The sequence below is a fragment of the Seriola dumerili genome, unplaced genomic scaffold (assembly GCF_002260705.1).
Source record: "Seriola dumerili isolate Sdu_G_001 unplaced genomic scaffold, Sdu_1.0 BDQW01000025.1, whole genome shotgun sequence".
NCBI classification, from domain to species: Eukaryota; Metazoa; Chordata; class Actinopteri; order Carangiformes; family Carangidae; genus Seriola; species Seriola dumerili.
In genome coordinates this window covers 7447759-7463767 of record NW_019174280.1, presented here as the reverse complement: position 1 = coordinate 7463767, position 16009 = coordinate 7447759, and the positions used below count along the sequence as shown (strand labels likewise).

The 16009-nt window shown below is 38.8% G+C and overlaps 1 protein-coding gene across 1 annotated transcript; it reads right to left on the bottom strand.

Moving 5' to 3' along the window:
• Positions 1-1613: 1613 nt before the first annotated feature.
• Positions 1614-15579, bottom strand: LOC111236540 (opsin-5-like). The gene is made up of 4 exons (XM_022765308.1): positions 15507-15579; positions 8750-9043; positions 4902-5227; positions 1614-2006 (listed from the first exon to the last, which is right to left on the bottom strand). The coding sequence occupies exons 1-4, from the start codon at positions 15577-15579 to the stop codon at positions 1614-1616; spliced, it is 1086 nt and encodes a 361-aa protein (XP_022621029.1).
• Between the last annotated feature and the right edge of the window lie 430 nt (positions 15580-16009).

Below are 16009 nucleotides of genomic sequence, written 5' to 3'. Positions count from 1 at the left end.
GTATGACCAGTTTGTTTTCACTCCACTCTAGTGCATGACACAAAGTAAAGTAAATACCATCAATCATCCTTTATCTGAGCCCTATGATTCCCTTCTGATTCTTTGTGTAAAACAGACAACCAATGCTGCAGCAGTTATCTGAGCCATTCTTCCCTCTATTCTGTATATCTACTTTCCCTCTTTTTCATCAATTAAATACCAATGCTGAAAGCTGTTTTTCTTTCTCAAGGTCCAATTAGCATCATAGGGTAGAAAAAACAAATCATTTTTATGTGATTTTTTTTTTTTTTTGTGAAAACTCTTTTAGTGTGACCTACTCCATCTGTGCTGCATTGTTTATGTGTGCCATCTGAAAATTGTCTCTTGTGAAGGCCACAGGAGTTCAGGTTTTTCAACAGTTGTGTGGTTTTCATAAAGACAACAGATGCACAAAAATGAAAACCATTGTTGTAACTTGTAGTATTCTTCTAGGAGTCTGGACAAGTAGTTGATCAAGTTGTCAGTTACGGCAGAATGTATTGTGTTTGTGTCACGCACACCATAATTCAAAGCTAACTTTAATTTTCTGAGGAAACCGGTTGACTTTGAGCTCAGCATGCTGGGGAGAAACGATGCAGCACTTACACTGAGGATGACATGGGAAAGTTACAGCAAACAAATATAGTTTATGGCAACACACATTCTCTTTGGAAATAAACTCACTGCTTGTGGTGACAAGTTGATGGGTAAAAACCATTAGAGAGAGCATGTTTCAGTTTCATCAATCACATTTGTAAAGCTTTAACATTTGCTTTTTTTCCCCCAAGAGTTAGGTTGGAAGACTGATACCACTCTCATGTCTGTAGGCTATATTAGAAATATAGCTAGAGCCATCAGCTAGTTAGCTTAGCTTAGCACAGAGGCTGAAAACCGCGGGCAACAGATAGTAAACTTTGGTTTTTGTATGGAATAAACAAGTGTAGGTGCAGTGGTTAGCGCTGTCGCATCACAGCAAGAAGGTTCCGGGTTCGAGTCCCGGCTCGGACGCGGGGTCTTTCTGTGTGGAGTTTGCATGTTCTCCCCGTGCTTGTGTGGGTTCTCTCCGGGTACTCCGGCTTCCTCCCACAGTCCAAAGACATGCAAATGGGGACTAGGCTGATTGAATACTCTAAATTGACCATAGGTGTGACTGTGAGAGTGAATGGTTGTTTGTCTCTGTGTGCCCTGCGATGGACTGGCGACCTGTCCAGGGTGTACCCCGCCTCTCGCCCGAAAGGATGCTGGGATAGGCTCCAGCCCCCCCACGACCCTACTAGAGGATAAGCGGTAGAAAATGGATGGATGGATGAACAAGTGTAATATGATATGTAAATTGGGGAGCTGTAAAGGTGGTAGTAGGTGGAATTTGTTATGTTTGGATGAAGCAAGGTAGCTTTTTCAAGTTTCTTTGTTGTAAACTAAGCTAATTAGCTGTTTACTCAAGCTACATATTTAATGCACAGACATGAGATTGGTGTTGGTTTGCCTCATAACTCTGGCACAAAAACGCAATTAAGCACATTTCCCAATAAACGTAACTATATTCCTTCAATGAACATGGTGAAATGAGAATGTAGACTTCTTCACCAACAGTATTAACCCACAGTCATTATTTCACTTCCAGGCTGTCTGCCAGGAGCTCCCATCAGACCTACACAGGTTGTGTCCATCCCATCTCCAAAAGTAGTACAGTCAGAGCCTTTAATCATTTTGCCTTCCATCTTTGCCTCTTCAGCAGGCAAATTGCCATGATGAGAACAACAAAACACCAGTCTCTGGAGGTGCATGAGCTCGTGCCACGAGGTTCTCCGGAAAATGAAATATATGAATGGGTTGTATACGGTGGAGCTCTTAGCAAAGAGGCAGGGTAACAGGGTGATGAAAGGACTCATGTGGCCCTGCTCCTGGGAGTGAAACATGCTCCAGAAACTGACAGCCACGTAGGGGGCCCAGGCAATAAGGAAACCTAGGCTGATCATCACAGCCATCTGAAATAAGAAGAGCAGATCAAGGGAAGGGCAGGGAGGGAAAAAGGGAGAGAAGTATAGGGGTGTGTGAAAGATGTGAGTTCAGTAAAGGAGGCAAGAGGGTCAGTAAGACAAGGATTGTATAACTGTTGAACAGAGTTGGGCTAGCTCTTTCTTTGTGCTAAGTTAAGCTAAGCAGCTGCTAGCTCAATGCCTGTTTCAAGCACTAGTGGCAAGGGTGTTTGATGATACGAATAAAATGTTGCAGAGCTTGAAAGCAACAAGGCAGCATCTTAACATCAGACAAAAGTTGCTGTGCCACATCAAAGAATAACACTGCTGGATAGAGTGATATAATGTAATTTTATCATCAAATTTTCCGACCTGAATTCTGATTTCTTTAAATTGTCTTGGACAGTATGTTATTCTGTGGTAACAACCCAACCTTTCAGCACATGAGGGGGAATCACAAGTCATTTGAAATCACTGTGCAACCATGGCTACTTGGGTAAGACAAAACAGCAGGCCATCGTTCTCTTTGAACATGAGTGATTTGACGGTCTGTCATATTATGTAGTGAATAAAAAGGAAATGATTCTTGATGGGCAGGAAAGGGACAGTCTTACTGGCTATCTGCTGAAAATTTCCACTTCTTCATTCTTCATCATACTTTTCAAAGCCTTATAAATTCCTCCTTTGAATATCCCACATATGAAATGATAAATCAAATGTGAAAATTCACTTGTCAACATGAATTCCAGGCCAGTGTAAAATACATAAAAGCATGAAATTAATCTGTCAGTGATCTGTATGTATAGGGTTTTTTTTTTTAGCTCATCACATGTTCCACACTCCCTCTTTGTATAGAGATTTTTTTTGAAGATGTTCAGTTTTTCCAGGTGATGAACAATGAGCAACTGTTCTGAGTTAAACATACCACATGACTTTATGTTAGAAACTAAATGTCATTACAAATAAAAGGATAAAAGCTTAAAGAGAGCACTCTTCTATTCACTTAAAAATGACGCACAATACAGTACTTTGCAGCTGCTATTACATAATTTTGAGGTGGCACAGGAAGCAGCAGGGTGGCTATAGAATAGTCCTGCTAAGATCATAAAGAAATAGTAAATTCACTGCGATTGATTCAAACTCTTAAGTGGTCTAGGGAGAAAGGGCAAAAGAGCCCTTTTCCCTAAGAGTGTCCTGCTTTTCTATAAGTGAAAAGGTAGACTTGCCAATCAGAAAGCATTGATGAATCCACATCTCTGATCAATGGAGCATTTTAATTCAGTTCTATAGCTGACTGCACTGTAAATAATTGGCACCTATTTTGTAAAAAAAATACAAAAATAAATAAATGAAGCAATCATGTGTGAGAACAAAGTGAAAATCAATTTTCCAAGAACAGACATGCATAAGAATACACACACACACACACACACACACACACACACACACACACACACACACACACACACACATTCGGACACATACATGTTTGTGCCTGCAGGGCATTTGCTGCAACACAAACAAATCTGTTGTGTTCACTCAAAACCAAATGTGTAAAACCCCAGAGTGGTGACCAGTGGCTGACCTTGTCTGCTCTGTCAAGCACAACCAGCAGATCAGTGAAACACTTCCCCTTTTGATCTTTGTCAATCCCTACTTACTTTCCTGCAGTCACATTTATCCACAGCCTAACTAAAATTAGGATCAAAATAAAAGGAAACGGCTTCATTTTTAAATCTAATTCAAAAACAGTAATTTCAAAGTCAATTTTATGTTGACTGATTGATTTTGCATCCTGGCAGCTTTAACCGTGCATTTAGACAGCCAAAACCTTCTTAATATAAAATAGGGTTACAATTTATGTGTATAGTGCAGTGACAAACATTACAACTCCAAATAAAGTGTGTGTATATATATATATATATATATATATATATGTTTCCAGCTTGACTAATCATCTGCTGGTTCATATTTAACATAGGGACATACCAGTGGTGTTAATCTTTTGATCTAAATCTCAGCAAAAAAGCAAATAGCTATATTTCCTAAAATGTCAAACTATCCCATTCCAGGTTTACATCCTCATTGGGAACAAATATATCCAGTAGCAGTGTCCTCTCTCTGTAGGGAACTACAGCTGGTAGATTTGAAACTTTGCCATTTCACAAATACACCAGAGGTACGTCAACGCTTGACACAAATGCAGCAAATTCATTTCAAAATGTTCTCTGTATGAATATGTTAGTGTTGTAACATCTGGATTTGGTGTATTTTATGGACAATGGGTTCTATAATGTAAAATAGTAACTGCAAAGTATAGCTAGTTCTTGTGCTAAAATGACTTATTGACCTTCTGCTGGATCTGACCGACTGTGGCAAACCAATGTCATACTTACAGCATCTTCTGCACCCACCCAGCAGGTAAACAGTATAGCCTCCTGTCCATTGTTTCTCCAGCCAACATAACATGACACAGAGTCAAGGGATTGTTTAACTGGCTGGTCTCAGGGGGTGTCTCTCTGAGCTCATTTACACTAGCAATAAGAAAAATATAAAGTAACATTGGCCCTATCTTTTGAGTCACTTTCCCAGGGGCCCTGTCATGCTAAGCTATGTTTTCATCCATATTTTTCTTGTGTTTCAAAAGCTGCACCAAGTGCAAAGAAGAGAGGGAACAGAAAAGCTCACTGAATCACTAGATAGAGTCAGTGTTGTCAGAACATCCTGTTTATGTCTATGTAAACCAAATAGATCTATTTTCTTTAATTACACTTATTTACTAAAAGCCTTTAATCACACTGTTTGCATTCCACAAATGAGGTTGTGTAAGATTTCTTGTATCATGAGATTACACAGATGAGTTAAAGGGCAGAGTCAATACAACATTGATTGTCTTATACTTACAAGAGTGATTTTCTTTTCAATATTGCCATATTGAAAATCATTGCTCTGGATGGATTGGTAGGCCCTGTGCAGCTTCCAAGCAATACCAAAATAGGTGAAGACAATGACCAGACAGGGGAGGAATGTGCAGAGTACAGATAGAGTCATGATGAAGGTGGAGTGATTTAGGGACTCCCCATAGCCAGTCCAGTCTATCGAGCAGGCAAGTCCAAATGGCTCTGGCCCGTAGCTGCCCCAGCCAAGCAGAGGAAACAAGGCCCACAGGCCGGCATACAGCCAGATCCCACTGATCACAATACTGACAGTTCGCCTCTGGAACTTGATACCTGTGCAGAGACAGATTTTAAATTCAGTTTAGTGTGTCAACTATATGGCTTGATTGTGATGTTTGTAGATACTGTACTACTTTGCGCCGTAGCATATGCTAACTTTCGTCATATGGCTTTTATACCATAAAACATAACCAGCAGCTACTGTAGGCAACATTTGCTTTTATCACCTCCTTTAATGGCACAGCATGTACGTGAGGAGTCTGCAAGTGATGGCAGAGCTGAACCGTTTTAGTTCAGTCAGAGACATATCAAATTAATTCGACCGATTTGCTGGGAAAGGTTCTGGTCTTTGACTGAGCTCTCAAAGACTCTGGGCAGCAGTGAGGATTCTGGGGGACCTAATCCTCTCACAAACATGAACATGGGATTTTAGTTGAATCAACAATACCAGGTTGTTGGGAAGGTGGCGAGAGCTGCTCCAGCAAACGGCATTGGCATGAGCAGGTGTCAGGTTGTACAACCCATCTGTCATATAAGAATGTCAAAATTAATCTGACATTTTTTACATCGAGTGCCAGTGTTTTTCTAATTTACAATTTCTACAATCTCCTTGCATTTAAGATTAAGGTCAGTGGGAAGATTGCGGTTATGGCAAACAAAACATTTAAAGCTGGAATCATACTACTGCAAAGACCTACACAGGGAAGAGCATTATGGTTAACTGTAGCTAGCAAAGGCTAGTAGAGGAGTGGACTTGCACATCTCCCAAATCTCAACAACACATTGTGCAGACCTGTGCAACAAGAAAGTTCATTGGTTGATTCCACTCCTGTCGGCAGGTGGTCAAAAACAAACAGTATTTGTGAGACCTCCATGCATGTATACCTACAGCGCATGTAGCCTAGAGAAGTATACTTCCATCTTAAATTGTGAGGTGGGAAACTGTCCTAAATGGACATTATTCATAGGGATGGTCCACTGGGTTATAATTGCTGCATGGATAAGATTGGAAGTTACTAGAGCCTGAGACAGTGATCCTGAAGCATGCAAGTATTGCAAGCTGATACAAATGTTTGTGCTTCACCTGAATTAACCCTTAGCTCCATTTATAAAGGCCCTACCTCTCCAAAACTTTATATATTGATTTAGTTTGCTGCTCAGCTAAATGAGTTCACATGGTCTTAGGAAAAGAGAGACGTCTTACCCAGAACACTTATTACATATATCACCAGCCTAGATAAAGCTAGGAGCTCTTGTGAGTGATACCAGTGAATGATTTCGCTACATTGGTCTTCACAGCTTATTGACCTGTACACATGTTGCCTCCCACTGCTATGTCCCCTAAACAATCAAGTGTGTAATTAACATTTCGTTCAGAGCTCCCTTGTGTTTTTACTGGCATTAGCATGCTATTTATACCCTAATAGTGTAGTGATATAATGTTGGGAGTGTTACATTTAAAATGCATTTCATGACAGATTGCAAAATACATTCCCCTTAAATGTAATCTGCAATGTATTCTGTTACTGTGAGTAAAATATTCTAAATACTTTGGATTACTTCAAAATAGTCTTGCATTATGATCACATGTAACACTGTGGATGACTGGAATTCATTCACAAGATACTGCTACCTACAGGAGACCTGAGGAATCACTCTGATGGTGATGTTTTGTCAGGCAAAAAGGATGAAGACCCAGTTTTCCATGACCTTTTATTTTTCACAGCATTACAAGATTAAAATAAAATTATGTGAATTTACAGCATAGAACATTTTGTTTTCACTTTGTTGCCTCGCAAATTATCATCTTAGAATAAAAATAACACCAGAAAAGGCAGTTTTTTTCCCTAAAGCATGAAACATGCGAAAAAGATTATAGACTAGACATGCTTAGCAAGCCGGCTACTTTGCCAAGAATGCTAACAAGCTGATCAACCATTGCCAGGCGTGTAGCAATTTGACAATTACAACTACAACTACTTTATAAGTGATCTCTTTCTGTAATCTATTGATTTTAACAATGTAACTGTATTCTGATTACCACCTATTTAATTTCTAACTGTAAGTTTATAGTTTCTCAAATTTTCGTATTCTAAATACAAAATATAAAAGTACTCTGTTACATACATATTCCATTCCCAACACTGACTGATATACAGCTATAACCACATCGATTCATCTTCAGCAGTTAGATATCAATCCAGTTGCCATCTTTGACCTGAAGCACAGACTGGCACAGACTGCATTATTCCCTGTTTTGTCAAATATCATGACAGGCTTTAGGTGTGATTTTGTATTTCATTGATATGTCCAACTAATAAAAGCTCATAAAGGAAATTATCTTTGCACTACAAACTGTATATGATAGACAGCAACATATTGTAGGTGATGGACTTGTGCGTTAGGTGAGGGAATGAAAGTCTGCATGTGTGGCCAAACAAGACTTGATGTTTTGATTTGAACATCTGGATTTCAAACCATCTCTGGAGGAGAGCTAAAATGTGTTGAGACTTCAGATTGCACAGGCTGTCTTAAATTCGCAATAAACACTCCATTTCTGATTACCATAATAAGCACTACAGGTGCATGTGTTTACTTGTTGGTTCGGTTATTTGGAAAGGTGTGCAGATGGATATTAAAAGGGGAAAGGGGCCCAGTGAATCTGCAAATGTGCTGCACCACTGGTCTGCAGATGTTCAGCCACTTAATTACATGTATGAACTGACATGCTTTCAAGTAAATTCAGGTTTAGTTTTGTTTATCTTCATTCATCTTCTTTAATAACAGGATCATTTTGGGAGTACATAAATTGCATACTTAAGATTATGGTTCAGTGAAAGTGTACTCATCATTAATGGTTGTTTTTTTCACTGAATGTAAAAACCTTTCTGTTACTATCTGTTTACACTTTTATGCTGTGCCTGTGGTAACACACCCAGACTAATAAAGCAATGCAGAGTGCAACAACACACTGTGAAGCTGCTGCATAACTGGTCTTGTTTTGAGGCAGCCTGTGCCCTGTGGGTTTTATGCTTAAAATCAGACTGAAGTTTTTGGATTGTAGTGCAATGAACAAACTCACAATGCCAAGTGTTCACATTGCTTCTTGGTAAGAAACAAGAATACTTAATTTGACAGTAAGATCGTTTGCCACCCCAGGTCTTATCACTAAATACAGTATTTCATGTGCAGTGATTGCTTGGTATCCAAGAACAAATGAGTATCAGTGTAAATGTCAGTTAGAGCATGAGTTTTATCTATTATTCAGCACGACCATGCTGTGTGTACTGCTCGTCTGCAACCAACTCCCTGAAAAGAATGAAGCCCTCAGTGAGTGGAGGGATGAAAGCAGACAGACTTGTCAATGCAGCAGCAAGAATTATAAAGATTAGAATCTAAAAGGCTTGTAGGTCAAAGTCTGGGTCCCAGATATTTAAAGGCTTTCTTCACCATTTGATGTCAAGCTTTACCCCTGTGATCTTTGAAGATTACAATATTGATTTCTTAATGCCAAATGGTAAGAACTTAGGCTTAACTGCTCCGATCTCTCTGAAATCCTATTTAAGATCCCACTACCTGTTTTGGGTGGACTTCCTGTTACCAGGTACCGGACCATCCCCATCACAGCCAGAGTCATGATGCTGGTTATACTGAAGATCATGCCCATCAGGCCATAGTAGAGGCAAGAGGTGTCGCCTCCAAGCCAGGCATGGTTAAAAGCTGAAGCAATGGACAGAGGGTACATGCTGAGGGCCATGCCAATGTCTGTTACAGCTAAATTCACCGTCAGCAGCTCAGGAGCTTTGAGCAGGGTGAGGCGACGGGATGCGTTGACCAGGACTGCTGCATTCCCCAAGATAGACAGGACAGCTGCAGGGCACAACAAGAAAAGAGCAGAGATAAATCGGTGAAGGGCAACAGGCAGTGTCATCAACTGAACAACCACCCTGGTTTACGTTTGGATGCTTCAGTGGGAACAAAATCCCGATGGAGCCCTAGTGGAAAGGGGTTTTGAGGAGATGTAGAATGCCACGGACCGCTTTGGAAACAAAATCTTCTCTCTCTACACTCTTGCCAATCAGCATCTAATTTTGTGTGACTGCTGTACAACATTTAGATCTGATCTGAATACCAACAGAATCATGAACATTGCAACATTGCATCACATCTTTCCACTGGTAATCATGTTCTTCCATTTGCCCTCTCGCCGTCTGTTTCTAAAAGACAAAGTGGTCATCATTGCTTTAGTGAGTTATCACATGGAACAAGAGATTAATTAATGTAATGTAAATGTGCTTCAGTCATCTGAACAAACAAGACACCTTCAGCCATGTTGTATGTTGTTGCATGCAGCAGTTGAGGGAGTGGGTTTGCTGTCGGCGATCACATACTTTTGTGTGTTGCTGAGACCAGGCAGGATCCATTTGATCCTTAAAAAATACACTGATTGACATCTTCCAAATTCTGACATGGTTGTTGCCCTTTCACAAGAAAGATCAGGACTCATGCAAGCACACACTTTCATTGCTCATGTTCTTCACAGACAGGGGAAGAGTTTTTCTGCTGCTGTAACTCTTGTCATTGAGGATGAATGCATTGTGTATTCTGAGAAGTGATTCTTCACACCCCTGTTGCCCTGTCTACATGAAACTGAACCATATCTTTTCTCCTGACATGAGTCACTGTGAGTTTTTCTCCTCTCTCAGGCTTGGTTCTCACACCATGCTTGGCTAACTCCAAACACTGTAGAAATCAAATGAATATACACTTGACTTAAATTCAGATTTTATAACAACACCATTTAGGAAAAGTTGGACGTTTGCTTTCTGGCTGAGAGGTGTCCTTGGACAATCAGTATCACTCCCACTTCTGTATGGTATACCGATAGCCACTTGTCTGGAGTGGAAACAGCTAGAAACAGCAATTCTGGCTATAACAGCTCCTGTAATCAATACATTACATACATACATTACTTATTTTGTTTAATTTGTGCAAAAAGTGTAAGCGTAAGAACAATATATTATGGTTTTAATGGGAGTTCTTTGCTGGACTTTTGACTACTCTATGTGAGACTATAAGTCACGCTAGCTGAAGTTCTGACTGTGAAACACTGATGTTCAGCTTGCTGGAAAATGTTTTCTATCTTCCTTATACAGTATTTTCTATGAATCAGGGCTGTTGTGTAGTGCATGGGATTCAACTGCTCTCTCCATGATGCCATGACAAATATATTGGAACACACAGCATAAATGAGAGATTAGAAAAACAAAAATATATGAGAAAGCATCTGATTAGATTACTGGATTCAACAAGTTTATACTGAATCTTAATTATATATTATATGTAAGATATTACACGTTTGAAATTCTTTCAGATTCTTTCATTTCTGTGCAGCAAAGTGCTTACAGTGCTCCAAAAATAGAAAAATATTGGACCATTAATTATAAAATTATTGCTAATGTCTTTTCTATTTCCATTAGAGAGATTGGTTGATGTGTTCTGGGTTCAACCAGTTTTACATAATACCTCTCTCTTACATAAGCTTAAGGAAATTTGATTGATACAACAAACAATATTGTGCTGGCATGTGTTCATTTTTTAAAAAGTCCTTTTAATCTGTGAAAAAGCACAAGAGATTTTTGTCCCTGAGTTGTCCTAATGGATTTTCCTCTCCCAGAGCAACCATGACACAAGAGAACTGCACTCATACTTAATTCATGAACTTTTTTATCATTATAATACTACAAGACACCAGTATACACTTTGATGATTTTATACATACTGTAAGTACATGCTGTGAGCTGCAGACCTTGCCACAAACCCCTGAAAATGAATTCTTATTGTGCATATTGAATGCGATATCCTTACAGTGCAGCCCCTAGAATGATTTTGTCTTCAAAGCCGATTTGAAAGAAACTCTCGCAGAGACAGCTGTTGTACTGTGGGAAACAGTGGCACATACAGTACTCTGCATACACCCCTATAGATACAGACAACAAATACAGTGACAGCCTTTTACTGCTAAAAGATCTACTGTAAAGTACAATCATATTTGATGTATTTGACATAGGCTATTTTTAGACAATAGATCCTACAATGTCACATTTCTGTTCACAAGTCTGCAGCTCTATTTTTAATTCTAAATAACTCCTCAACATATTATTCTTTCCCACATTTACCTTTAAGTATCTGACATTTTGACACATACTGAACCCATACTGAAATGTATTTATTCATTATGGGTTCTGCTTTCAGCTTGTGAAAGATCTATTGTGAAAAACAAAACAAAAAACAATGCGTCTGATTCAAGGCAATATTTTTCATCTCCAGTCCTGCCTCTTCTCTCTCCTTCTATTTGACTTCTTTTTGTCACTTTGCAAGTAACACCCATTACCTATGACTCAGGAGCTCTGCTGCAGTACACTTAACTCCACAAGAGCTATTAATGAAATCATTTTACATTTCATTAACGGGTGGTGAAATGTATCAAGATAGACGTCCCCAACAGAATAAAGGATATTAATGCAGGAAATGTCTATGAACAATCATGATATGCCACCTCATTTATTTGTGATAAGTTGCTGTATTGCATTTTAATTTCATACTTGAAGGCTTTGGACATATTCACTGGTTGGTCACTGAGGACTGAGGGCTAATTCTCTATTATGTGAATGCCTGCTCAGGATAATGTGGTGAATTTGTTTGGTGAATGATTTGTACAGAGGCTCTCATGGTTGTATGAAAAATGACACTCAGAAGAGGAAGAGTTAGGATCAATAACCTTAAGGCATTGGGAATGAACATGAATTATAAAAAGCAGCTGCTCTCTCATGTGTCTTCTGAATTGGATCAAGAGTAAAACTCATTTACTCTTGTGTACTGTTAACATACTGTAGTGCTGTAGTGTACTCCACACACCCATGCACACACAGGAATAATAATCTCCTGTAATTTTAAAGGCTGTACATTTAATTGACCCTTTCTGAATGGTAGAACTGTGGTGAACACATTGAATGTGACTGTAATTAAATTATCTTCACTGCACTCGTGATAAACTGGAGTCAAAATGCAGAACTGTTCAATACTGTAAAATGAAAAATCTGCCTTCTTTATTCACAAGCGGTACAAGCAAATTGATGATTGGACATGATTCTGTGCAATTTACAGGGTTATCTGAGGAACATAAAATTGGATTAAACTAAAATTGCAGGGCACTTAGAATAAATCCTTTTCATTAGATTTTGAGTCTCCTTCCTTTGTCAAGCCAAGTTGCATTAATTGATTTTTTGGTGCAACAGATTACAACAGGCCCATAGATACACAGACAGATGGCTAATGTGTTAGCAAGTACGTAGGCTGTATCCAGCAGTTCATCAAGAACACTTTGTCTGATCTCCTTCATGAAAGTTTTAAATTATTTTTTTTTTTAATGTTTCATTTACAACAAATTGTCTTGGTCTTTAGCTAGCCAAATCTTCCATTATATTTAGCTAACCTCATCATACTTGATAACTTTATCTATTTTGCAGTTAGTGTACAGTGTTTAGTGTTTTTTGGGGTTTTTTGCTGGGCATTGCTGCCTTTCTGACGGAGGAAATGTGTATTGTTAGGGTCAAATCAGGCCAGGTTGTGTTGTGTAACATTTCAATGACCTGATATTTACAGTATTTGTGTGTTTTGTTATGTTTTATGCGCCATAAAATTTTACTATCAGTGTGGCGTAGTAACAATTGTTACCAGATGCCACCGGTAGGCGGAGCTTATAGCTCGTGAGCTGTTTGGGAAACATGGCAGACTTCAGGTACAGCAAACACGGCCTGAGAAAAGTTTGTGTCGCGATTCATTAATGCGAAATACTCCTCTCTTAAAAACGTTACATGTGTATTAGTGAGTTTGTCAGTTAGTGTCTACACTTGCCGAGGACAGCAATCGTCTTTTAGCATGTTAATTGCATCGTCAGGTAATGTAGCTAGCAAACTGTAACCAGTGCTAATTGTACTTCCGACGGAGTATCCAGTTAAGGTAAGTTACCTTGACGGTGAAATATGATGTAGCTGTTGTTGTTGTTGTTGTTGTTGTTGTTGTTGTTGTTGTTGTAGTGAAGTGTATTTCTATAAATGTATGGGATACAATTATACTGTATATTTAGATGGAAACCAGTAAATATTTTGTCATAGGTTAATATTTTGTGAATTGTTGCAGATAATTTTATTTACTGGACATGTATTAATCATTTGCTTTATTACTGGTATCTGCGAAGTCATACAAATCAATGATCATGTCAATGTAAGTGACAGAGTGCATTGATCAATATTAGCAATGGAAAGTGCTGTTTTTTGATATTTATTTTCCATAGCTTTGCAGTACAGTGTTTACTCATTTTTTGTCAGTTAACAGTACAGTATAGTGGATATTTTAGCAAGAGAGTGTGAGATTTATATTTGCCTTTCAATCAGTGCTTGAATTGGAACAAGAAATGCATCTGTGCTCTAAGCTGTCAAAAAATTTAAACCGTAAGTTCTCCTTAATACATCCATGGCAGCCACTGCACAGTATGTGGCTTTAATCAAGACCTGGTATGATTACTGTACATGAAATACATCTGAAAAATAGTAACAGTAAATTTCCTTAACAGTTGGAGGTGTTATGTATTATATATTGTTAAAAGTTACAAGCTTTTTATGTAGTCTTTGGCTGCACACGAATGTATTTGTGCAAGTGGGTTTCAAGCAGTTCAAAATATGTAATTTACTCGCGAAAGGGTTAATTACTTATACCTCTCAATTACATAAAGATGGCCACATAAGGCAAGGCTATAATGCTTGGGACTTGAAATGAAATGTAATCTTGAAACATAATGGCATAAAGACATATATATATATGTATATATATAAATGTTCTTGTTAAACAAAATTCAGCTGCTGCAGCTTCCCTGGTGGCTAACTACCATTTCTTTTACCAGCATTACACTTTGTGATATGTGATTATGTGATATTCATATATATGTAGTTGTTTTGATTTTCCAGACTTTAGACATGACCTCAGGAAAGTGTGTTTAAGAAGCTCCATGGAGCTTTCATATTACATAACAGTACTTGATTCATTGTAAGTAACAAAAAAGGATGCATGCAGACTTTAGCATCTTTGGTACATTTATCTCAACTGCATGGATACTGTGGGGAATTCTAGCAGCTGAATGACCATACGTCCTCAGTGACTGATAATCCTTATTTTACCCCAGATCACCCGACAGTGGCCTGATGCTCTAACTCTGGCACTTCATCACCTATTGTGATTTACTTCATGACAACACCAACAAAAATGGCAACACAATCGACCAAGCTCAGGCGTGTGGAGTCATGAATCATTCAGGAAACACAAAGCAACACAGCAGCAGTGAGGTGATGGAGCGTCTCTTCACGGTAAATATTAACAAACACTCATTTAAGTGTGTCTATGCTCGGGCAAAGAGAGAGAGAGACTACCTGAAAAATAGTTATCAGTTACTCATTCCAAGACTGGCATATGTCAGTCTCGTTCTGATGCGCATTGCATTACTGAAGTTAGACTTTCACGCTGTTTCATCTAGTTGATCATCATTACATCATTTACCATCATATTTTATGGTTTACTGACCAACCACTACATACAGTAACTTGAGTTGATGACACCACTGTGATCAGAAACCTGGAATGGGTGTTACATGGCACAGTATCCTGGTTTCTGTCAGAGTACTCAAGCTACCATATCAAGGTTTCTTAAAACTGGGGTAAGGGCTCATCCAGGGTTCTGCATCAAGGATATCGTATTTACATGAGTAAAACATAACAAAGACCAGAATATAACCAGGATACTTAAGTGCACACATAAACCCTATAATTGCTCTGTAGGTCAGCACATTTGAACTTCATCCAGCTCAAAGTCACACTGAAAGATAGCAGATGAACCTCATAGTCATCATTTCATTTCAAATATAGTGCACTGGAGACAAAACAGGGGCCAAATAACAGTTATCACGTAACTGTTAAAATGTTATAAAATACATTACTGTTTGGTAAGAAAATTCAATAATATAGTGTGTTTGGAGAGACTGTGCCAACTGGAAGACTCTGTTGACATCCCAAAGCCCCATCACTTTTTTGAAGTTATAGGAACAAAATGTGAAGCAAATAAAACAAATGACATTGTATGCACAAAATGGGGAGACCAAAGCAGTCATTTTCAACTGAACTGAAATCATGCATCCTGATTATGTCTTTTGACAAGCAAACCAAGAATATTTTTGAGAAGCTTATTACAATGTGACAATCAAACAAGTAAGTAGTCTACTCACCAATTATCACCAGGTACATCCCGGCCCAAAAATCAACAGTAGGTGACAGTTTGGACATGTACTTGTTATCCATGTTTGTCCAGTCAGTGGTCAAAACAGACACAAGAATTACTTTCAGTAGAAGAGAAAACACGTTTAACATGTGCTAAAGTCTCAAATGTACCTGAATTGAATTTTTGAATTCAATTGAATTTAAAAGACTGAGCATGTTGTTTTCCTGTCTTCTCTATCAGGCTTCATGTTCTCTCTGTGCGATGCAGCATCTGACACCTAATACGCGGGCATGAAACCCCGCCACATGGACAATTTACCGTACAGTATACAGTGGTGCAAATGATTGCCTGCCCCCCTCCCCCCCCCGCCCGCATACATTGCAGCAATGAACACACAGACCCAGACCCCCCCCACACACACACACACATGCACACACACGCACGCACACACACGCACACACATACACACACATACATACATACACACACATGCACACTGCTAATGCATAT

What these genes read in the sequence shown, in the direction of transcription:
- LOC111236540 (XM_022765308.1), bottom strand. Translation starts at nt 15,579, where the DNA reads ATGGATAACAAGTACATGTCCAAACTGTCACCTACTGTTGATTTTTGG. An exon ending in AGGAAGTCCACCCAAAACAG is followed by an intron (nt 5,228 to 8,749) that starts GTAGTGGGATCT and finishes GTCTCTGCACAG; the next exon opens with GTATCAAGTTCCAGAGGCGA. An exon ending in TTGAAAAGAAAATCACTCTT is followed by an intron (nt 2,007 to 4,901) that starts GTAAGTATAAGA and finishes TTCTTATTTCAG; the next exon opens with ATGGCTGTGATGATCAGCCT.